We start from the raw sequence: 23,954 nt of genomic DNA, 5'->3' as shown, positions 1-23,954 counted from the left end.
CATTCCTAATTATTTTCATTTTTGTCACAAAGTTCAAATCTTGATTCCATGGAGATCCTAATGTCCCTCTGAATTCTCATTTGAGAAACTCTAAAAATACACTGGTAATTTTTTCTTAGCTATTGAACAGATAAATGAAAATGACTCTGATCAAATTAGCCAACTATTGCTCTTTACCAGGAAATAATGATCTTGATAAAAGTATACATGACCAACCTAAATTTTTTAAAATCATTTTTTAAATTTTATTTATTTATTTTAGAGAGGAGAGAGAAAGGGAGAGAGAGAGACAGAGAGGGAGACAGAGAGAGAAGGTGGGTAGGAGCTGGAAGCATCAACTCCCATATGTGCCTTGACCAGGCAAGCCCAGGGTTTCGAACCGGCAACCTCAGCATTTCCAGGTCGACGCTTTATCCTCTGCGCCACCACAGGCATGACCAACCTAATTTACCAAATAACAGTAGGGTGGACTATTACGTCTAGTTTTGAAATCAAGTTTCAGCAAGTAGAATATATTCTTTACTTACCAAATTCAGGACAGTGCTCATTCGTCAATGAATTCAATAACCTTTCCAGGGGGAAAAAAAGTAGAAAGGAAAATGTGAGTTCTTATTTAGGAATGAGATGAAACACATTTTGCAAATTAATGAGCTTAAAGTATCAGGAAACACACCTGCTTACACTTGAAAGTTATCAAAATGCCTCATTTAACATATTTCACTTTTAAAATATCCAAGGTATGTTTAGACCCCTTTAATTACTTAGATAAGTTAGAAGTTTTTATGTGGACTATGGCAGTATTCAGATTGGAAGATCCAAATGATCTGGAAGTTCTCTATGTTATCAATCATTTCTTCCTCACCTAAGTCATTGCTTTGTAATAACACTTTTCAGTTTGGAGTTCCCCATCCTCTGTGGAAAATACCTTAATTTTATGCTTCTATTTAGAGGGTTTACAATATTAATAGATGCATATTCCAGATCACATGAGTGTTCATTATAACCAAATATTTCTGGGCAATTTCAGTGGTTTCCATTTGTACTTGTATGCTTTCCTTAGCCAAAAGAAGATAACTTCTGTGCCTATATTTAAACCAGGTTTTAATGAAAAATATTATTCAAGTACGAAACACTGTGTAAAATAAAAGAGTTTAATGAATGTTTACTTCAGGACTAGTTTGCCAAAATTTCAACTCCCATTTGATCTTCACTTGGATGTACTTTTCTTTCTTTTTTTTGTGTGTCAGTTTCGTTATTTCAAGGGCAAATCTTATTATCAGCAACATTTTGTGAATGTTATATTGCTAACATTATTATTTTTTAATGTTATCTTTTTTAGATTGTTTGTCTTAGACTTCCTTTGCAGGGGTCCCCAAACTTTTTACACAGGGGGCCAGTTCACTGTCCCTCAGACCATTGGAGGGCTGCCACATACAGTGCTCCTCTCACTGACCACCAATGAAAGAGGTGCCCCTTCTGGAAGTGTGGTGGGGGGCCGGGCCGTAGTTTGGGGATGCCTGCTTTAAAGTTTAAATTATCTAGCCAAATGCCCTAATAACCATCTCCTACTTTATGGCAATCATTTTATTGCATCTTTTTAATGGTTTTTATCATTCAAGGGTGCATCCTATATAAACCACAGGATTTATGTGTTTTTAAAAAATGTGTATTTTAACTGTCTTTCTACTTACAGGTTTTCTTTCTTTCCATTTTCCCCCCCCCCCGTGCAAATTATTGTTTTTTTGTTAAAGAAAAGAGCTTTATATTTTGTTGTTTTTCTCTTGTTATTTTGTTCCATAGTCAGATCTTGCTAATTTTATCCAGGAGGTGGATTTAACATATATATCTCTGCCCTCTGCATTTTATGTTAAATTGCTACTTTGAGCTTGATCTGGTGAGAGTGGGGTTCTTTTTGTTTGTTTTTGGCAAGAGTATTTCCCAGGTGGTGGTACATCCTTCTTCCATCAGAAAGTAAGTGCTACCCGCGTGTCTCTTTGTGGTGTTAGGGGTGTTGGTACTCAATGTCTAGATCAGTGCTTCTCAAAAGTCTTTTTCATTACCCCCTATCTGCAGAGCCTTTTAGACATTATTTCCCTAATCATCCCCTCCTCTTACGGAATTGTCTTTTTGCAAACTTGGAGAGCCATCATTTCTGCAAATACATAGGCATGCAGATTATGAGTGTTATAAAAGCTTTATTAACCCAAAAGAATAAACTGTTTTGTGTACTCAACACTGCAAAACTACTTTTTCAACCCCCGTATTTCAGTACCATATTCTATTCCCTTTGTTTCTGGGACTCTGATGATCTTTTCTGTTGTCTCTCCCTCCTGAGGTCTTGGGGTGTTTTCTTCCCAACGGTTTTTCTCTCTGTTGCTCAGACTGATTTCTACTGAGGTACCCTTCCTCCAGTTTACGCCTCCCTCCTTCATCTCCGTCCTGCCACCGAGTCTTTGCAGACAGGTCTTGATTTCAATTGTTTTATTTTTCAGATATAAAATTTCTATTGTATCACTTATACTTTCAATTATAACCTATATCTCAGGGTTTTTCATGATCACTTATTCAAGTATTTTTTAATAGTTGCTTAAAGTCTTTTCCAGATAATTTCAACATTTGTGCCATCTTAGTGTTGGTTATCTGTTGATTGTCCTTTTCATGTAAATTGAGACTCTCACAGTTCTTCATAAACTGAATAACTGTGGCTTGGATTCTAGATATTTTGACTGTTACACTATGAGTCCCCGGATTTTGTTCCAGTCTTGTGAAGAATGATGGTATTTTTGTTTTAGTAGAAACTTGAGTTGGTTAGGTTGAGCCTACAAGTTTCAACCCACCTTCTTAGGACTGTGGTTCCAAAGTCATTTCAATTTGGAAAGTCTTTGCAGTACTTTATTTTTACTTACTTTTAACAATCCTACTACAATAACAATTCAATAAAGTAGGTATTATGATACTCACTTTATAGATAAAAAGATAGGTTTGAATTCAGCCTATCACTACTATAAGATATTAGCCAAGACACCCTTTGGCTCTTGATTTTCTCATCTGCAATATGGGATTGATAATACCTACATCACTGGATTGCTTAAGTATTGAGTAAAATTATCATATGTAACATGCTTAGCATATTGCAAACCCTAAAGAAATCCTGGATAGTCTTTTTCTCATTTAAAAACATGAGTTTTACAAACTGAATGGGAGATGATATTTGCAAACAACAGCTCCAACAAGGGGTTAATATCCACAATATATACAGAACTCATACAACTCAACACCAAACAAACAATCCAATTAAAAAATGGGCAAAGGATCTGAACAGATACCTTTCCTATGAAGAGATATAAATGGCCAACAGATATATGAAATTCATACATTCAACTTTACTAGCTATCAGGGAAATGCAAATCAAAACTACAATGAGAGACTACCTCATACGTATTAGAATGGCTGTTATGAACAAGACAGGTAATAGCAAGTTGTGGAGAAAAGGGAACCCTCATTCACTGCTGGTGGAACTGTAAACTGGTACTGCCACTATGGAAGACCGTATGGCAGTTGCTCAAGAAATTAAGAATAGTTGCCATAAGATCCAGCAATCCCTCTCTGTGTATCTATCCTGAAAACTTGAAAACATTTATTGGCAAAGACATATGCCCCTCTATGTTCACGGCACCATTATTCATGGTGTCCAAAACATGTAGACAACCAAATTGTCCTTCGAAAGAGGACTGGGTAAAGAAGATGTAGCACACATGCACTATGGAATACTTACTACTCAGCCATAAGAAAAGGTGAAATACTGCCGTTTGCAGCAACAAGGATGGACCTTGAGAATATTATGCTAAGTGAATAAGTCAGTCAGAAAGAGCTAATAATCATATTTTTTCATTCATATGTGGGATATAAAACTGAAACTTATAGACACAGAACAGCAGTATGTGGTTACCAGAGGGAAGGAGGTAGGGGTAGGGGACACTGAAGGGTAAAGGGAGTCAAATGTATGGTGACAGAAGATAATTTGACTCTGGGTGGTGGGCACACAATGCAATACAAAAATAAGGTATTATAGAAAGTTACACTTGAAATCTGTAAGATCTTATTAACCAATGTCACCCCAATAAAATTAATAAAAAATAAAGCATTGGAAAAAATAATAAAAACATCAGTTTTATTGAATATAATAAGTAATCAAATCCATACATTTTAAGTTACAAGAGATGACTTTTGACAATTGTACACACTGTGTAACCACCACTTCAATCACGGTGTTACAGGTCATAAACATTACACCAGGAAGTTGCCGGTATCCTTCACGGCCAACCCTCCACTTACCTTCCACCACAGGTGACCACTGATCTGACTTCTAGCACCATAGATAAGTTTTGTCTGCTCTAGAACTTTATATTAATAAAATCATAGTTTGGGCCCTGGCTGGTTGGCTCAGTGGTAGAGCATTGGCCTGGCATGCGGAAGTCCCGGGTTCGATTCCCGGCCACGGCACATAGGAGAGGCGCCCATCTGCTTCTCCACCCCTCCCCCTCTCCTTCCTCTCTGTCTCTCTCTTCCCCTCCCGCAGCCGAGGCTCCACTGGAGCAAAAGATGGCCCGGGCGCTGGGGATGGCTCCTTGGCCTCTGCCCCAGGTGCTAGAGTGGCTCTGGTCGCGACAGAGTGACGCCCTGGATGGGCAGAGCATCGCCCCCTGGTGGGCGTGCCGGGTGGATCCCGGTCGAGCGCATGCAGGAGTCTGTCTGACCGCCTCCCCATTTCCAGCTTCAGAAAAATACAAAAAAAATAAAAAATAAAATCATAGTTTGTACATTTTCTGTCTGTTTTCACTCAGCATAATATAATTCAGGTTCATTCATATCAGCACTTTGTTCCTTTTTTTTCTGACTAGTATTCTGTAATTTTACTGTGATTTTTTAAATACTGATTGAAAGAGTTCTTACATAGTCTTAATTCAAGTCCTTTATTAGATGGTGTATCGATTTCCCAGTCCATAGATGATCTTTTCATGGTTTCTTTCATAGAGCAGAAAAATTTAATTTTTATACTTTAAGTAATCATTTTTTTTCTGTTACAGTTGTTTTTGGGGGGACCTTTGTCAAATTTTGCCAACACTAAGGGGACAAAAATTTTCTTCTCTGTCTTCTTCTAGAAGATTTGTAGTTTTGCTTTTGTATTTTAGTCTACAATCCATTTTAAATTAACTTTTTGTATATGCTATAAGGTAGGTGTTGAGGATAGGTGCTGAGGTGCATTTTTTCCCATACTGATATCCAATTGTTCCAACACTGCTTGTTAAAAAATATATATATATCCTTTTTCATGAAGTTACCTTGATACCATTGTGAAAATCAATTGATCCTGTTATATGTGAGTTTATTCCCAGATTCTGTTGTTTCATTTACTTGTGTGTCTTTACACTAAATACTCTATTTACTTTATTGCTATAGCTTTGAAAGACATAAAATAAGGTACTACAAGTCCTCTAACTTTGTGGTTCTTTTACAAAATTATTTTGGCTATTCTAGATTGTTTTTCCATATGGATTTTAAAATCAGTTTCAGACTATAGTCACAGAGAAGTGACACTCATGGGGCCAGAACCACAATTGTCCAGGCTTTCTGTCTAGGGACAATTGTTGTATTGTATCCTAATAATTGCTCTGGATTTTTGTGTCTACGTTCAATTTTATGTCTTTTAATATCTTTATCTAGGTTTTGTATTAGCAGAATGCTGTTATCATAAAATGAGTTGAAACGTGTTCTTTCCTATTTTATTTTCTGGAAGAGTTTGTATAAGATTTATATTTCTCAAAATAGTTGGAAGACTTTACCAGTGAGTTCATTGATTTCTGGAGTATTCTTTGTGGGAAGGTTAACCTAGTAATGATATTTTATAGATATAGAGCTACTCATATCACATATTCTTCTTGAGTGAGCTTTTGTATTTTTTTTTCTCAAGGGATTTGTCCATTTCCTCCAAATTATCAAATTTATTGCTATAGGGTTGTTCATAATATTCCTTGATTAGCATTAAAATGCTATATTAATATTTATAGGATCTATAGTGATATCCCTCTTTTCATTCTTGATATCTATAATTTATGATGTTTTCTCTTATTTTTAAAAGAAGAAAAGTCTATTCAGAGCTTTTAATTTCTTTAAAAGAGTCATATTTTGGCTTTATTGATTTTTAAATTTTATAGTTGTTCAATATGATTAGAATTTACTATGTTGGTGTATAGCCTCTTCTTTGAAATTATTAAGAGATTCCCAAGTGAGTCTAATGTAAAGCCAAGTTTGGGACCTGGGTTCTGTATCCTTACTGATTTTCTGCACACTTGTTTACAAATTACAGTGAGGGGAGTGATGAAGTCTCCAACTACTGCTGTGGGTTAGTCTCTTATTTCAGTTCTGTAAGTTTTTGCTTCGGAGCTATTTTGTAGCACTATTAGGATTTTTCATCTTAATGAAATGACACTTTTATCTTGTTTTAATATGAATTTCCACGATTGCACATGAAGATAAACATTAATAAAAACCTTTCTGGCCATTCAGTTTTACTTTTCTTTCAGGTGCCTATTTATGTTATTAGAATATATTTTTTAAAATCTTGAATTATCAGAATTCTTTATATTTTCAGAGCTTTACAATAGTTTTCCAGTCTGTGGTTTGTTTTTAACTGGATTAAAAATGTCTTCTCTTTGGGTTTTTAAAATTTTTAGCTCTTCTGTTTGTAAAACAATCAAAATCTAAAATAATTTCCTTAACAAATGGTGCTGTTTTGACTGGTTTGACAAATTCTTCCCTATGGTGACGTCATAAAGACATCCGTTTTCTAAAAGTTTACCTTTGTATATCACATTTTACATTTATTTCCCTTGGAATTTAATTGTATTTGTGGTGTGAGATCAGGATATAATTTCATATTTTTATATGAATGGCCCATTTAACTAGAACCACCATAGTTTCTCTTTTCGAAAGCCAATTAATAAAGTTATTGCACCACTTACACTCCCAACGGTAAAGAAGAGATCTTTCCCACGACCTCACCAAATATATTCCTTCTCAGACACTTTTACTGTATACCAATCTGCAGGTACAGGAACTCTCCTGATTTTCTCTTTATTCTTATGTCACTACTACATTTTTAAAAGTTGCTTTCAAAACAATTATCATGATCCAGTGATTACATTTCTGGATATATACCTGAAACAATTGAAGGCAGTCTCTCAAAGAGATATTGCACACACCATGTTCATAACAGCACTCATAATAATTAAAAGGTGGAAACAGCCCAAGTGTGCACTAACAGATGAATGGATCAACAAAATACATGTATATAATGGAATATTATTCAGGCTTAGAAAGAATGGCTGTTGCCAGGTGCCAGGGGAGAGCTAAGTGGGGAATTGTTGTCTAATGGGTATATTGTTTCAGTTTTGCAAAATGAAAGAATTCTGGTAATTGATAGAACAATGTGAATATACTTAACACTACTGAAATATAGTTTTTTAAAAATATACATTTTAATATAGTCCGTAAAAGGATTAAGGCCATACGTCACCAAACTGTATCATAACTAAAAAGCCAAGAATATGAGGATCACCCCTAGAACTCCGGAGAATGTGCCCAAGTCAAAACACTAAGGCATTATTACTACCTTGTTCTCACCTGTGGGTGGTTGCGAGTCAACATGGAATACGGTGAAAGAAAGCGCCAAATGCCAAAGTACTAGTAAGATATCTCAGCTCTAAAATATGAAATGATCAGGTGTATTATGCATTTGGAGGGGTTGCAGAGAAGAAAAATCTACTGGGGGTACATTTGGGAGCTTTCCGACTTGGGGGGGAAATATAGAAAAGTCTACCTTTAGAATTGAGGAACCACGGAATTACTCTGGCTCTCTTTATCTGTTACATCCATAAATGTCCTTTCCTTACATTTGATAACTTCTCTTTTGCCCAGTTTCTTTTTACCGACCTCCTTCATGACAGCTCTCAGAATTTTCCATAGTGAATGTCCGACCCCAATTTTCACGCTCCCGCTGAGACAGAAGAAACCCTGCGCTTGGATTCGCTTTCTCAAGCTTAAGTTCTCTTCTGCGCTGTCATTGGTTGTTGCTCTTCCAGGACCCGCCCACAACTATCTCAACCCTGATTGGGTGCCAATGTCCCCCCCCCCCCCTTTTTTTTGGCAAAAGATGGATCCCGGAGCTTGGAGAGAGGGTGATAGGAGCACCGGGCAGCCAATGCGCCGGCGTGCCGTTTTGAGTGGCGATTGGTGGGAGGGGGCGGGACTCCCGGCGCTGCGCACGCTCCGTGGGCGGAGAGGGAGGAGCTGCCGATGTCAGTAGCTCCGGGTGTCCCGGTCTGAAGCATCCTCCCTGTCCCTGCCCCTCCCAGCGCCTCCAGCGGCAGGTAAGGGCCGTCTTGGGCCCCGGACGGCCGGAGGTGCGGCCTCGGTACTGTGGAGGGCCCCGAGGGCGGGGCACTCAGGATGCAGTTGGACGCACAGGGGTTCAGGATGAGCGGCCTCGGGCCTGGGCGTCCGTGGGCGGCGGCGACCCGGCTCCCCGCGGGACCCCCGCGCGGCCCCCTTTTCTCGTCTCATCACCGGGCCCAGAGGCTCCTCGGAGCGGGGGCATCCTGCCGCCGGTCCCCGCAGCTCCCGAGGCCGAAGCCGTTGTCCACCACCCCCACGCCGAGATGGGGCGGCGGGAGGGGCGTGGGGGAGCGAGGGTATCGGTGCGCCTGGCCTGGCGGGGCCGGGGCCGGGGTCGAGGTGGGCCGGGGCCGGACTGCTGTGCGGACCCCGGCAGGTGGGGCGAGAGGCCGCCGGACCGGGCCGGGGCGGCCGGCAGGTGAACGGCCCGGGGAGGGCTCCGACGTCTCTCCAGGCGGTAGGGCGGCCCCCGGGTCAGCTTCTCGTGGGCTTCTCCCGGGCCCGGCGGAACTAGTTTCGGGGAGTTAGCATGGGAACCGAGAAAGATGCATTCCTGAGCGGCAGGGCTTTTGTTGTACCTCGTCTGGATTCCGGCTCTGTGACGTCACAGGCCTGAGGGCGTGCTAGGCGGGGTCCCCGCGCCTATCTGTACCTGAGGACCTGCAGCTATCTCTGTGCATTCTGCGCCTGGAGTCATTAAGCTGAACATAGAGAGTCGTTTTCTGGGGCTCTAGCTGCCGTTCAGACCCTCGTTTGGCCGAACAGTTCCTTAATTTGGGGATTTGTGTAGCTAGAACAAGTCGGAACTTGAACGGACCCGAACTAAACATGTTGACAGTTAACTGCAGCTTGAAGGGAGTGAAATTTATCTTCAGTTACTTAGTTAGTAGAACTAGCAAAGGATTTTGACATCAACAGTTGCAAAATGTTTGGCAAATTTAGGTAAGGCTTGTATTTAAAGTTTCTTCCATTACATAATGGATAAAGTGACTTTACAGTTAGACCTAGGTTCAAATAATTGGTACAGACATTGGCTCTAAAGTTTAAGGCAAGATACAGCCTTTTTTGAGATAGTGTCCACATCTGTAAATTGCAATGTCCTCCATGGATCTGATGACTTAATAATATATGTGAAGTATTTAGTATATGAATACCCGACTTTATTTTAGTAATTCTTCCATAACTGCTAACATTGATCATTGTCTAAAAATTTAAATAAGTGGACAATGGTATTACGTGTTTTGTTTTGTTTTTTATAACAAACAGCATTTTCTTCTGTTTACTTCTCTTTCTAAACTATTTGCACATATCCTTTGCTTACTTACCCATTGGGTGTTTATTTTCTTCTTAGAGTAAAGCATGTGAAATGGTCCTACTGGGTCACATAATTTTCTTTTGAAAAACAAGCTGACATTTTATTTCTCTATGAGTTTATCATTTTTTTCTTATTGCAGAACACTCATCAAGGATTTTGTATCCAAGGCCCAAAAGTTTGTTACCCAAGATGATGAATGCTGACATGGATGGTATGTTCTTTATTTTCCTTTGAATAGAGAAGAATGTTTACAGTTTTGGATTTGGCTAATTTACTTATATATTTATATATATCTATTAGTTCTGCAGAGGACTAGAGGCAACTTCTGTCCCTTAACTGTGAAGTGTTGGCAAAAACACTTTATCTTTAGCTTGGTGTCCTTATCTGCAATGTGGGGATAGAACTTTTTACTTCATAGGGCTCCTGTATAAGTCAAGTTAGATAATATAAAACATTTTGCAGATCTTTTAAGTGCTACACTATATAAATGGTATCAAATATTAATAGCAAATTTGAACCTTTTTTATTACAGCAGTGGATGCTGAAAATCAGGTGGAACTGGAGGAAAAAACACGACTTATTAATCAAGTGTTGGAACTCCAACACACACTTGAAGGTTAGCTTGCATGTTGTAGTTTTCTTGAATAACATCAATTAATTCAGGGGGCCAGTTCACTGTCCCTCAGACCGTTGGAGGGCCAGACTATAAAAAAAACTATGAACAAATCCCTATGCACACTGCACATATCTTATTTTAAAGTAAAAAAACAAAACGGGAACAAATACAATATTTAAAATAAAGAACAAGTAAATTTAAATCAACAAACTGACCAGTATTTCAATGGGAACTATGCTCCTCTCGCCGACCACCAATGAAAGAGGTGCCCCTTCTGGAAGTGCGGCGGGGGCCGGATAAATGGCCTCAGGGGGCCGTAGTTTGGGGACCCCTGAATTAATTGAAATTGTAAGGCTTTCTGATGTTACATTTTGTTATTGTACACAGTTTAAAAAGTATACATTTCAAGTCCATTTCAATAGTTTTTCCCCCTTCCTGCCCATAGCTTTGACTGGCTTTTTTTGTTTGTTTGTTTTTTGGGGGTTTTTTTGTATTTTTCTGAAGTTGGAAACCAGGAGGCAGTCAGACAGACTTCCGCATGCACCCGGCCAGGATCCACCTGGCACTCCCACCAGGGGGCGATGCTCTGCCCATCTGGGTCGTTGCTCTGTCGCAACCAGAGCCATTCTAGTGCCTGAGGCAGAGCCCACGTAGCCATCCCCAGTGCCCGGGCCAACTTTGCTCCAATGGAGCCTTGGCTGCGGGAGAAGAGAGAGACAGAGAGGAAGGAGAGGAGGAAGGGTGGAGAAGCAGATGGGCGCTTCTCCTGTGTGCCCTGGCCGGGAATCGAACCCAGGACTCCTGCACACCAGGCCGACGCTCTACCACTGAGCCAATAGGCCAGGGCTTGGCTGGTGATTTTAAAGAACAGGTATGTTTCAGTAAGAAAGTCAAATAATGTTCTTAAGCTTCCCTCTTTAAGGTCTAACATAATGCTTTTTAGTATGAGAGCCCCTTTTAATAAAGCCCCTGCATTGTGTTACTAAGTCCACTTGTACTTAAAACCTCAGAGATGAAGGGAATTGATCTGAGTTTTTTCATTTTCTAAATGCTTCACATAAAATTAATACTAACACAGCAACATTTTGTTTTTAGTGAAATTGAGATTTTTTTCTTTTGACATCAAAGTGAGCAGATCATGTTGTTCCAGTGACTTCCTGTGTTACAATTAATAAAAGCCAGTTACTTTGGAAGTCTCCTTCCCCCTTACCTTTCAGAGCCACGGCGTGCACATGCAAGGCCTCGTCCACCCTGCTGCAGACACTGCCCCCTTCTACTGCACACACTTCTTACCGTGTGCCTTTGCTCAGGGGCTCAGTAGCTGCTGTTCCCCTCTGGGTCACTCTTTTTCCTCTAGTTATTTGCATATCTCTAGGCTCTTTCTCTCACTTTAAATTTCTGATAAAATTTCCTTGATCAAAATACCTGTCCCTGACTGTACTGTATGAATGGGCGGCTTCCCTTTTGCTTCTCTGATCTTGCTTCTTCCATCTTGCTTTTTCTCCTGATCACCACTTGGAGCCCCCTCAATGCATATGTGCCCACATGCACCTCAGAAAGTCAGCCCTGTGAGGACAGGGGCCTTTCCTTTTCGTTACTGTTGCCTCTAGAACAGAGCCTGGCTCTAGAGGGCACCCAGTTCTTAGTTGTTTCATGAATGGGTATAGGTGATGTTTTATCATCAAGAACTGCATCTTTTGGAATTTCTTGCTAATGTAAAAATACAAAATATTCAATTGCTTGGAAACTCTGTATCCAGTAATGAATTCAGTTGTGTTCACCTACCACCTTTTCTTAAACTTTACTAGTGGAGATGTTAGGGTATGAACCCAAATTCACATTTTAAGAACAGTCTGTATGTTTTAAATAGTAATTTTAAGAATTAAGTAGTCAACATAAATGCCATTTACAAAGAACATTGATTCTACCGTGAAATCTCTTTAGGAATTTTGGCTATTGATTTGCACTTTACTTTGTTACCTTCTCATCTGAATTTAAAACTTAAAATTTAACGGTTGTGTTCTCTTAGAAATGAATCTTAAGCATTTTATAATATCATTTTATTGATAATGGGCTTTTTTGTTTTTAATATAGATCTGTCTGCACGAGTAGATGCAGTTAAGGAAGAAAATCTGAAGCTAAAGTCAGAAAACCAAGTTCTTGGACAATATATAGAAAACCTCATGTCAGCTTCTAGTGTTTTTCAAACGACTGACACAAAGAGCAAAAGAAAGTAAGGGGTTGAGATCCCTGTCTCACGGAATTGCTGCTCGTCTCTTTTCTTTACAACGTGCATAGATTCCAGACGTTGTAGTACTTTTGTTTGTGGCTTAGTTGAATATTTATGAGGATAATGTCAGATTTAGGCAAAGTCAGGAGCATAACAGAGGACTTCCATGAGTTTGTGTATTATGTTAGTCTATGAAAACACGTTGTAGAGACTTTATAATTAGAAATGCATATATTTATGAAACTTGATAATGAACATTGTTTTATCAAATTTGCTTTGATTTATAGGTTTAGCGCTTTTATTAGAGGCATAGAAGATACAGGAAAATAACCACCATGTTGTGAAAAAGTGACCAAATCATGTACTGAATGCACAGCTTTATGTACCTTGTCTACCATCTTGTGCCTCTTCTCCATTGACTGCTTCCTTCACACTCCCCTCCCCCGAAGGAAAGGCTGGTTTCAACATTTGTAAAAGTGATTTTAGTAGTCAATCATTTATGAGAGTAACCTGAGCTCTATTGTTGAAACTTATATTTGTTATACAGCCATGTGCCCACATGATGACATTTCAGTTGATGACAGACTGAAGCTGTGACGGGTGGCATGCCATGTAGCCGAGGTGTGTAGTCAGTTACACTGTGTGAGTGCACTCAATGACGTCTGCACAACAAAGTTCCCTGATGACGCTTTTCTCAGAACGTATGTCTGTCCTTAAATGGTGCATGACTGTATTTAGTACTGGGTTAGACAGGATTGTTGGTTTCTCTTGAATCAATTGAAAGCTGAAGCTATACAAATGAAGATTTTTTTTTCCTTGAAGCTTAATTGGGAAAATTTGTTGTTGAAACTTCCTTTTATATAGATAACTTGGTATCTGAAAAGATAAGCTTTGGTTGTGCATATGTTTGAAAGAGAAGATTTTGAGGAAAAATAAAAATAGTATGGAAAAAGTATTCAGTAAATATTAAGTCACCAAGTCCAGATGTTTTTCTCCCGATTTGTGTTATCTGGCACAGATTGGACTGTCTGGGGAATGTAATTATGAGTGGATTGAGTCTGACTGACTGTAAACCACATCTAGAATAGTCACAAAGCGTTTTGGCTTGATGTATATTTATAGTATCCAGTAGGTCAATTTTTGCAAAATCCTTTGAGTGTATTAGTATCAGAATCTTGACTGAACTGGGAGAGTTTTACATGTATAATAAGTGATCATGTTCTCAGTATTTTATTTCACTATTTCAGAGTTTCTGTAAGCCCAGCTACTAGTTTGCAGAGTTTGTCATTCTTTAAAAATTTTTAAAAATTTAGTTTGTAGATTCCACTTGCTAGAAAATTAATGTCATAAGTAATGTTAAGATGTTAAATAGGAACAGAGATTCATTAATATAGCTTATATTAGATTTGGGCTTCTTTAATCATAGAATAAACTTATGTTTGTATTGGTGTATGATTCAGTGAATGACTTGAGCTGTATGAATATATATATCATCATGCTGCAAAACATTTTGCATCCCTTTTGTGACCTAATTTATAAACATTTAAAATTGTATTGCAGTTTCGCTTTGCTGTTTAATAAAAAGCTGTTTCCGAAATTGTGTGTGTTTTGACATAGTCACCCAAGTATCTGGGTGGCACAGTGGTGTATTCCTGGTTGTTCAAGGCCACAGGGAAGTAGCATGTGTTCCTTAAGTTCCAAATTACTGGATGTTTAGGGGAATAGCAATTTTATTAAAACAAATATTACAAGATATTATACATTAACTTAAAAAATAAAAGCAAAGAATTCAAAGACGGATCCGATATTTCCAGGGGAAAAGTAATTGTAGTTTTTAGGTTAGGCTACTCTGATAAGTAATACAGAAGTTTTTCTCCCAACTAATAGTTCTGAGGTGAGTGCTGCGAGCTAGCAGACTGGAAGAGAGCTCTGGCGTTTCTAACCATGACTTCCAAGCCACACTAATTATCGCCATTCTAACTTGCAGAAAAGTGCAGGATGCATAGATGCAAAATTTTCAAAAAGCCACTAATTCTAGTAATTGTCTCTTCCTAGAAAAACAACCATTGGAAGCAAGGCTATCTAAAAAAAATAATTCAAGAAAAAGGAAGCTACTTTAGGCTGGTCAAGTAAGAAAGACCCCAACTAAAATAAAAGCAAAATATAATTATATTTTTCTCCTTTATTAGAGAAAAGGACAAAATGTAAGTCATTTTCAAGTCAGATTAGGGGTAAAAGGACAAAGCTATCCTGTTATTAAGGAAGACTGTCTGTCTCCAGCATGGACCCAGTACACACGCTCAAGGTGAAGTTCTGTTAACCCTGTCAGCTGTGGTCCCAGAGGGTGCATGCACAGGAAGGAACAGGGACTTGCCAGACTGGTTCCTCAGATTTTTACCACTGCAAGCTCTTGGAGTTGAACCAAATGTTAAAATTAAAATGGATCTTCAACCAGGAAAGTAATAAAAGCTTTAATAAGTCTTCAGAGAAAAAAAAAAGTTCAAATACAAGATACCTATCTGATGGGGTTTCCATAATAAAGGATTTGTCTCCTGAAGTAGCTTACTTTCTGAAACTCATCTAGAATCATTCAATATGTCTAGTTCATTTGGATATTCCAAATACAAAGCCAGAAAGGGGGTTCTTGCAAGATGTGTGCAGTTAGTATTAAATAAATACAAAGTATGGTTAACTATGTATTAAGATTGCCACCACTAATTTATGGCAGTTCAGAACACAGTGATGGAATAAAGCACTTATTTTCATTTTCAATTTAGTCTTTGAAATAAGTGGGCGGTGTCTGACTGCCTTTAGTGAAAGAAGCTGGAGACTCACTGTCCTTATACATATGCTCTAAATGCACTGCTGGGGAGGGGGTGGGTGGGAACGTGATTGGTGCTTGCCCAGAGATGAGGTGTACATGTCCATGAAGGGATCCAGAGTAGTACCTGAACAGTATCGAGTATCGAGTCCTCTATCAGTATTAAAGTCGTTTTGTAGTCCCAGAGGTTTAGATCACCTTCCAAAGGGTCTAACCTGTTACCCAAACACAAAAGCTTAAAATATTTTAAATGGAACAACACAGCTCTATTATACTGTTCCATGACCTTTGGTAACTATATATGACAGTTTAAAATGAGAAGCAATCGTAATTATGGCTGCTATCTATCTTAGACACTTTTTTGAAGCTAGAAGAGAGAATAGACAAAGTAGGTTTGAATTTGTCAGGAAAAAAGGCAAGACAAAAATTCATAGCCATTATAACTTCTTAAAGATCATAAAAATAAAGCCTCCCAATAATAACTTACCTATTAAAGTGGACATATATTAAAGAAGAAAAAATATATTTTCAAGAGCAATGTACATATAAGCAATACTCTGAGTCGTGTAAACCATACTGGCATAAAACAACTACAGAAGCTTAAAGAAAATTTGTTTTGATGAACCTATTATCTTTGTATTCAAATGTAAAATACGCCGCTGTACTATCAACCAGTGATTCTGTGAATGACAGGCCTTTCTGTTTTGTTGACTTGTCTGCCAACAAAGCGCCTCTTGAAAGGAATTTACAATTTAAGTGAACAGACCATAACTATAATTTAACACAAACTAGGTATATGTGTGTCACCACGCTTTCAAATGTTGACAGAATTAAGCATACAGAAACTTTATTGCATTTAGCTCTGTATAACAGGACACACTCATTTTTGTGGTAGAACTAGCTGTTATATTGTAGGAGAGCCGTTGAAGGGGAAATTCTCAGAACTGATTTTTTTCCAATAGCAGGGAAGCTGCTGCATATTATTTTGCTCTGTACAAACCAAAACTTTCTCCAAACTATCAAAACTGTGTAACTTCTAATGATATCAATCTCTTAAATCTGACATGCAATGTGCCACTTTTATTCTAAATTCAAAGACCAGGTAACTTCAAGGTGTCTGAAATGGATGTCTGAAATGGACGTCTGAAAGAATAACATTACTAGATATTAGAAGGAAGATGCGTAGATCGATTCAAGTTCAGCCTGACACGCTGGTTTCAGAATGCACGTTCCTCTGAGGAAATGAGACGGCGGAGCAGTCTACTCCTTCCGCACCTTCCTCCTGCGTACCGACTTCACCGGCCCATCTCCAGACCCTGTGCTCTCATCTGCTTCCTTCATCTGGAAAAAGAGAATGATGACAATGCCTATTTTCATATAGTATGTAAACTAATAGACAGGAATCAATAATATAGTTCTTATTCTCTAAAATACTATCATATATATGCTCCTTTACTTCAAGCAGTTGTCCAAATATGTGTATATAAATTATGTTTTCATTGTTCATCTTTTGGCATGATTACATTTTTAGAATGACTGCTTCTCAAATATGCACCTGACAAGGAATACTGCTACCAACTCAACTCACAATTTTATTTTATGATTTAGAACTTAATCTCAATGTCAAAATGAAAGGTTATGTGATATTTTCACTGTGGGTTATTAAGCACTAACTACTCACATCATTTCTGTAAGTACTGAATTGTTGAGGTGGTTTTACAGGGGCTTTTACAGAAGTTCTGGCACATACTACTTTGACAAAAATTTGAAGAGAAGAAAGGGAAACATCAAATTTATGGTTTTATTTTCCCTTTAACTTTCATCCTCCTAGATTAGAATAAGCACTTATACATAAATTAAACTTGTGATGCAATATAAAATAATATAGGTATTACTTATACAGAAGAGATCTCTCGGTTATGGTATATAAAAATTGGCTGATTTTAGCTCACTAACTTATATAAGAAGACTAAAAGACTGGAAGATGGAATTAAGATATTTTTTTAAGGTACACAAAATATTTTGTGAAGCAAAACTGTAGACTATATACTCAAGTGAATAATTGCAACTATTATTGTTTAGAGAATGACAGTTGAAACAATGGTTATTTAAAACTCCATTCTGGAAGAAATTATCTTTATCCAGCCTCCTCTAAATGTGGATATTCATACTAGGTAATGATCTCTTTATAACCTCACAAGACAGTTAAGACCAGTCACCAGCCATAGGTTCTGAATAAGCTTTAGAAAACAATAACAATAAAAAGTTTATTTGGGAAATTTGTTCAAATAGACAAAATAGAAAGTTTATTGCATCATCTGCAAGAGGCCAGGCCAGACTGTGCTGTTCCCCTCCCTAGTGGGGACTGGGAGGCACTATTATGTCGTTCTTATGGGCTGGAGAAGTAGAGAGCACGGGCATTTGGTGCATGCTGATTTTAAAATAAAGTTCTGATTCTGAATTGTACCCTGGATGGTTTCTGACTCCATTACAACTGATTAGAAAAAGGCACTGTGAAAAGTACTGCTACATATCAGGATATAAAAAGGGGTAGATCTATCAAGTTAGCGGGAAAACTAGTTTACTAAAGATTTGAGAAAAACAACAAGTCAGTACTCAGCTCCTCAAATGAATGAAATATTTCAAAGTGGACGATGGAAATTATTGAGACAATGTTTTTACAATGGCTATTAAGAAAAATTGTAATAAACACAATTACCTTTTAAATATTTAAGTGCTGTTTATTATACCATTCAAAAGACTACTTTAATAATAAAGTCATGCTTTTTTATAGATGTAGCACTCTCTTTATATTTTGTAAAGCAAAGGCTTACTTTATACTGTTTTATTAGGCATTAAAAGGATATAAATAATAGAATTTTCTTGCCTTTTTTACAGACACATCTAAAAAAAAATACAGAGCCTCTTAAGAAAGCTCAAAAAAATATGAAAAAATCCTTCACAAACGAGATTGCTGCTTTTATTGAAATAATTTTTTGGATAATGATCATACTGAAAACTCATTTGTTTTCTGTTAGAGTTCTTACCTCATCCTCTGACCCAGACTTATTTGATTTATTGCCTTCCTCTTGTCCTTCTATGATCTCAATTTCTTCCTCACTCTTTTCCTCAGGGTCAGCTTCTTCTGGAATACAGATTTTATTAAAGGCAAGGGCTGGATGAATTAGAATTCTGCTACTGAAAGTATTAAATACAAAAAGGGGAGTTTATTTAAATTTCAATGTTTAAAAGTGAATTCTTTCATTAGAACTTTATAAAAATTAATTACAAATACTCATTATTTTACCACATTTTATAAATAAATCCTATTTGAGGAAAGGGACAGTTTTAAATTACTCTTAAGCATTCAGTCTGTATGTAATATGACAACCAAAGAATCTGTATGTGTGTGTTACAGGTGTGAATTTACATGTGTCTATTTCTAGATTATTGTTTTTAAATTAACTGTTCCATCAACTATTAAGTTAAAACAGACATAATTTAAGTCACAGAGGGTTCAAATATTGACAGTTTTACATCTATCTAGTTGTGCATGAGGATGTCCCAATGGAGAGCCACCAAAAGCCTCAGCTCCTTAGTTCTAACATCTTCAGGAGCTTAGTGGAGGGTGGGAAGGGGACATATGATTCAGCAATCCTTCCGGGAGATCAAATCACTTATTGTAACAAGCCATCCGATGAACAACAGCCATCGGCAGACTCGGTGTTGGTTCTGTGGCTGCAGCCACCTGCCTTCCACCTGTTTCTCCAGTACAGAGGCCGTGGTCTCCACCACCCATTTCATCTGCACTCTTGGAGGCAAGAAAAGTTCTTGAATGAAGCTACAGTATATGGGACTTACAGTTGCTATGCTTGTAAGCAACTGGACAATATTTAAATGTCTTCCTAGAAGTGACTAGATTGACGCTGCTCAGGGCATAACACCCAGGCAGGGACGTGACCCCTCTGCCACAGTCACGCGTTCTTGGGGTTCAGATGGTATACATTTGACAAGAAGCCAGGGCAAGAGCTAGTGTTCACCAGGCTGTCTACATTTTCATGAGCTCCGCCTCGGGTCCCCGTTATAAATCACTGTCACTGTCTTACCTTTTTCGAGAATTTCACCATCACTTTGCTTCTTTTCCTCTTCCAAGTCGACTGGCTTCTCCAGGGCCCCTTTCTCTTCCTTCATTGCTTGCTCTAGCCCTCCCTTTGTTTGTGGTCTGCAGATATCAGTTTTCTTATACTCGGCATCTTCATATCTTTTCTGTGGTAGTTTAACAGAAGCTGTTTTTACTAAAGGCAACATACTTTTTTTAAAAGGTTTTTGCAATAACTAACATCATACACAGTAAAAATTTATACAAAATTTAGTTTATTACTTTTAAGAACCACTTGCTCAATTCACAGAACTTTTAAACCCTTAGAGGTTTTTATTCTCAGTTGGAGGAAATTTATTTTATTTACCTTTGCTCTTCTTGGCCAGCAAAATGAAATGACCAATGCTATCGGAAGCCCTGCTGTCACAATGTAAACGATCCAAAGCCACGGGTTCTCTTCAGCAGCTGTCCTTAGCTGTGTGAGCACACCGGGCTGTGGAAGAAATGAGCAGAAACCTCTTCAGATTTTACAAGCCTTCATTAGGAAATACAGCCTACCCCCAAACCTCTTTTACCCAGGTGTTTTCTATTAGGGAGTGTGCACCTGTTAAGCTAAAACATTACTTCATTTTCCTAATTTTACTTTGTAAAGTTTAAACCTTTTAACTATTAGCACGCATGGCTACTGGAGACTTTGTAGTAGAAGGTATGTTACTACATAGATGGAAACCACTGATCTACCAGCAAGAATAATGACAATTTTCTTTTTTGGTAAATTTCAGGATGCAGTTAGTTTTTATGGATATACTCAGGGTGGGCAAAAGTTGGTTTATGGTTTTGAGTACACAAAACAGTTCATTATTGTATTACTATTTATTAATTTTTGTATTACTTTCAATATGAATAACCATAAACTTACTTTTGCCTCCCCCCCAAATTATCTGGTTCATTTGGAAGCATACAACTCTCTGATAAATCAGTCTGTACTTGTAAAGAACTTATTAATAAAATCAATCTGAGAATTATTGCTACCCTGGAATTGACAAGGTGACAAAAAGTTATAGACAAAGACTACAGATATAGCTCAACCAAGTGGTGGTGCAGTGGATAGAGCATTGACCTGGAATGTTGAGGACCCAGGTTGGATACCCCAAGGTCACTGGCTTGAGCACGGGGTCGCCGGCTTGGTATGGGATCATAGACATGACCCCATAGTCACTGGCTTGAACCCAGAGGTCGCTGGCTTTAGCAAGGGTTCACTGGCTTGGCTGGAGCCCCCAGTCAAGGCATGTATGAGAAAGCAATCAATGAACAACTAAGGTGCCACAACTTCAAGTTGATGCTTCTCATCTCTCTCCCTTCCCATCTGTCTCTCGCTAAAAAAAAAAAAGACTTACAGATATAAATATTAAGTAGTATCATTTCTATAAACAGCAAATAATTCCATTATAGCTATCATAATTTAATAAATGAAATGAAGACTTACATATACATATGTAGTTCATTATATAGTTTATAATAAAGTTGTATCATAATATAGCTAAATATCTGTCTTTATAAATTTAAGTGCATTTCTTTGGCAATTAGTAATTATTACATATTTATATTTTAAGGGTAATTTCTATAACTATAACAGGACCAAGTCCTATTATTACTATATGATCAGTGCCATACCTCGTTCGCTTTTTCCATCATTCTTTTCACTCTCCAACCATCTGCAGCCCAGTGATCTGCTACTTCCTTTTCTGAACAGATAATAAAATTATCAAAGTAGATATCTGAGGTCATAGACCAAAGCTCTAAACCAAGAGCAAGGAAAGAAGTCAGACGAAACGGATGATCATCTTCAAAATAATCTGGATTAGGAATTTTTCGAGGACTCCAGATTCCCTGGAAGAAAAGCAATTTGAAGACATTTTCAAATAAAATAATTTCATTATAAATGCTACTTAAGAGGCAGTTGCTGTTGAATGAAATCAGCCGGAGAAAAAAGAAAACTTTAATTGACATTAATTCATTAGTAATTCACTGGAAATAAAATCTTGTTCTTATTCTGTACATGATGTTCCTATAAAACAGAACTGACTTTAAACTGCAGAAAAAGGCGGAGTGAAAATCCAACACACACAGAAACTAGAGTAAATTTCACACGTAAATACTACTACTTTAGACAAGTTTTTACATTTAGTCAAGTTATTTAAGATAAGATGTTACTAAAACTTCCCAAATCAAAGAGATAACTGTTTGGCAGAAACGGAGCTACCCCTTTTAACATATGCCCATTACAGGCATCATTAATCCGTTATGGCTGAGCCTCAGAACGATCATTCTGCATCAAGTTCCATTAGATCTGAAATGATCAAATGCAATGAAATCAAATAAATTCAACAGTGTGATTTCTCACTGATTCACTCAACCCATATATGTGTCAAGCACTACCAGAGCTAGGGGTACAGTGATGGACAAGGTCCTTGTATTATGGAGCTTAAAGCCTAATGAGGGAGACGGACATTAAAGACATAATAAACATTTTTGTGATAAATGCTATGAAGAAAAACTAAAGTGAGCAACTAGAATACGTAACTGCGTATGTATAATACATGTTAGAAAATGTCAATGAAAAATTAGATAAAAATACAGGGTTAAATTAGAATAACATAGGGACTTCTACTACAAAAAGTTAGGTACACTCAAAATGTTTCTGATTCATATTAGGGAAAAAATCCAAATTTCAGTAACATCAGAAAGTAAGCAGCACATTAAATAGAATTCTTTTGATCCAGAACTCATTTCTTATATTTAACTGTAAAATAGAACTTTATTCCATATGATCATCAAATAGTTATTAGGGAATAATATAGTATCAAGTGACTTATCTCCAGCTCTTATATTTGTTTCTCCAGAAACTTAAAGAACGCTTTACTTTTTAATCTGAGAGAATTGTTTTTACTGTATTTGCAGGAATAGTTTATATATTGATTTTAGAAAGAAAGGAAGGGGGGAAGGGAAAGAGAGGTGGGGGAAGAAAAGAAGAGAGGAAGAGGGGGAGAAGGAGAAAAGTAGGTTGATTTGTTGTTTCACTGATGTATCCATTCACTAGCTAATTCCTGTACGTGTCCTGACTGGGGACTGAACCTGCCACCTTGCCATATCGGGATCTATGACCATAACCAACTGAGCTCCCTGGCCAGGGCCTGCTTTACTTTTTACATATAAATTAGTTGGAGTTTAACTTCTTGGATTTCTTACAATAGCCAAGGCATACTATTACAAATCAGTTTTCTAAAGTTAACATTATCAATAACTAGATAGAAAGCAGAAATAACATTTTTGACTCTACAGTGCGATTAGAACTAGTGGCCATTACCTGGTAGCTAGGATTGTCTATCATTGGCGGTCTCCACACGCCCTTGTATTTTGGGTTATCTATCATGGGAGGATTCCACTCACCGCACCCAACCTGACATGCTGGGTTAGAAATAAGAGGTGCCTCCCATTCTCCATCCATGTCTTCATTCCTTAGGGTAGTAGAACAAAGCAAATATAAGAACCTCAATTCTCCCGTCAGTCATATACACTAGTAAAACAAAGCAAAGAAGCACAAACTTGACCTTTGAAGATGAAGAATGCTTACCAGTCCACAGGCATTTTAGCACTAGGATCTGGAATTAATTTTGGTTCATCTTCAAGCCAGCCATCGGGTTTATTTACATTTAAATCTTCTATTTTGGCAGGTTCACTTTCATCCCTGTAAACACAGATTTTATGTCAATTATTAATTATTTGAAGGTAGAAAAAGGCATGTTACAAAATTCAGAAAGTACCAAAAGGGATTTCCTACCCTCTGTGCCTGTGCCCACTACGTCCCTATCTCTCCTCCCCGACATCTTCTGCTAACTTGCCAGACTTCTGTACATCTGCCCGGTTGTGCTCTCGGAAGATGTACAGAATATGTATGTGTTCTTTTTTATAGAAATAACATTCTATAGGAAGTTGTTAAATGTTGCTTTGGTCACTTAAAAACTCACTTATTAACAAATACATACTGGATGGTGACTATGTGTGAGGACTGCTCTAGGCGCCCTATTTTATACACACACATATCTGCTGCATTCCTCCTAACAGCTGTATAGTCTCCCATTTTGTGGCTATACCCTAATTTATTCAACCTATCGACTCTTGAGGGACATTTAGTATTCCCCAAAACTTAGTAATACAAATAATGTTATAACAAATATGCTTGAATATATTAGAAATTAGTAAGAAATCAGATCTCTACTATATGAATCTAAAATAAATTTTCCAGTTTCTCATGTATTTTTTATTATAGCTCATGATGAGGTTTTTTTGCCATATACAAATAATTTATTTTAATGTAGTTAAATTTTTTAAAATTTTCTTCTATATAATTTTTCAATT

At 37.7% G+C, this 23,954-nt stretch overlaps 2 protein-coding genes and 1 long non-coding RNA gene across 5 annotated transcripts in view; 1 reads left to right on the top strand and 2 right to left on the bottom strand.

The window, feature by feature from the left end:
* The window catches only part of SCOC (short coiled-coil protein), a 31,119-nt gene extending 18,178 nt beyond the window's left edge, over positions 1-12,941 (top strand). Inside the window, exons 1-4 of one of the 2 annotated variants that reach the window (XM_066233043.1) lie at positions 8,327-8,429; positions 9,909-9,980; positions 10,302-10,385; positions 12,480-12,941. In XM_066233043.1, coding sequence (XP_066089140.1) covers positions 9,959-9,980; positions 10,302-10,385; positions 12,480-12,622 — 249 coding nt within the window. In that variant the 5' untranslated portion in view covers positions 8,327-8,429; positions 9,909-9,958 and the 3' untranslated portion in view covers positions 12,623-12,941. Of the gene's footprint in view, positions 1-8,326; positions 8,430-9,908; positions 9,981-10,301; positions 10,386-12,479 lie in introns of those variants that run through there. The other variant, XM_066233041.1, reaches the window with a different exon arrangement.
* Positions 303-8,098, bottom strand: LOC136306527 (uncharacterized). The gene is made up of 3 exons (XR_010725652.1): positions 7,993-8,098; positions 528-568; positions 303-442 (listed from the first exon to the last, which is right to left on the bottom strand). It is a non-coding gene; the product is annotated as an uncharacterized lncRNA (long non-coding RNA).
* Positions 12,942-13,614: 673 nt separating the features above from the next.
* Positions 13,615-23,954, bottom strand: part of CLGN (calmegin) — a 34,554-nt gene continuing 24,214 nt past the window's right edge. Inside the window, exons 9-15 of one of the 2 annotated variants that reach the window (XM_066233037.1) lie at positions 23,170-23,283; positions 22,903-23,053; positions 21,210-21,425; positions 19,903-20,028; positions 19,543-19,702; positions 18,484-18,581; positions 13,615-16,777 (exon numbers count right to left, since the gene is read on the bottom strand). In XM_066233037.1, coding sequence (XP_066089134.1) covers positions 16,697-16,777; positions 18,484-18,581; positions 19,543-19,702; positions 19,903-20,028; positions 21,210-21,425; positions 22,903-23,053; positions 23,170-23,283 — 946 coding nt within the window. In that variant the 3' untranslated portion in view covers positions 13,615-16,696. The remainder of the gene's footprint in view (positions 16,778-18,483; positions 18,582-19,542; positions 19,703-19,902; positions 20,029-21,209; positions 21,426-22,902; positions 23,054-23,169; positions 23,284-23,954) is intronic. The other variant, XM_066233039.1, reaches the window with a different exon arrangement.

Source organism: Saccopteryx bilineata, chromosome 1, assembly GCF_036850765.1.
Source record: "Saccopteryx bilineata isolate mSacBil1 chromosome 1, mSacBil1_pri_phased_curated, whole genome shotgun sequence".
Lineage (NCBI taxonomy): Eukaryota > Metazoa > Chordata > Mammalia > Chiroptera > Emballonuridae > Saccopteryx > Saccopteryx bilineata.
Note: the sequence above shows the minus strand (reverse complement) of the source record. Positions and strands in the feature narration are given on the sequence as shown.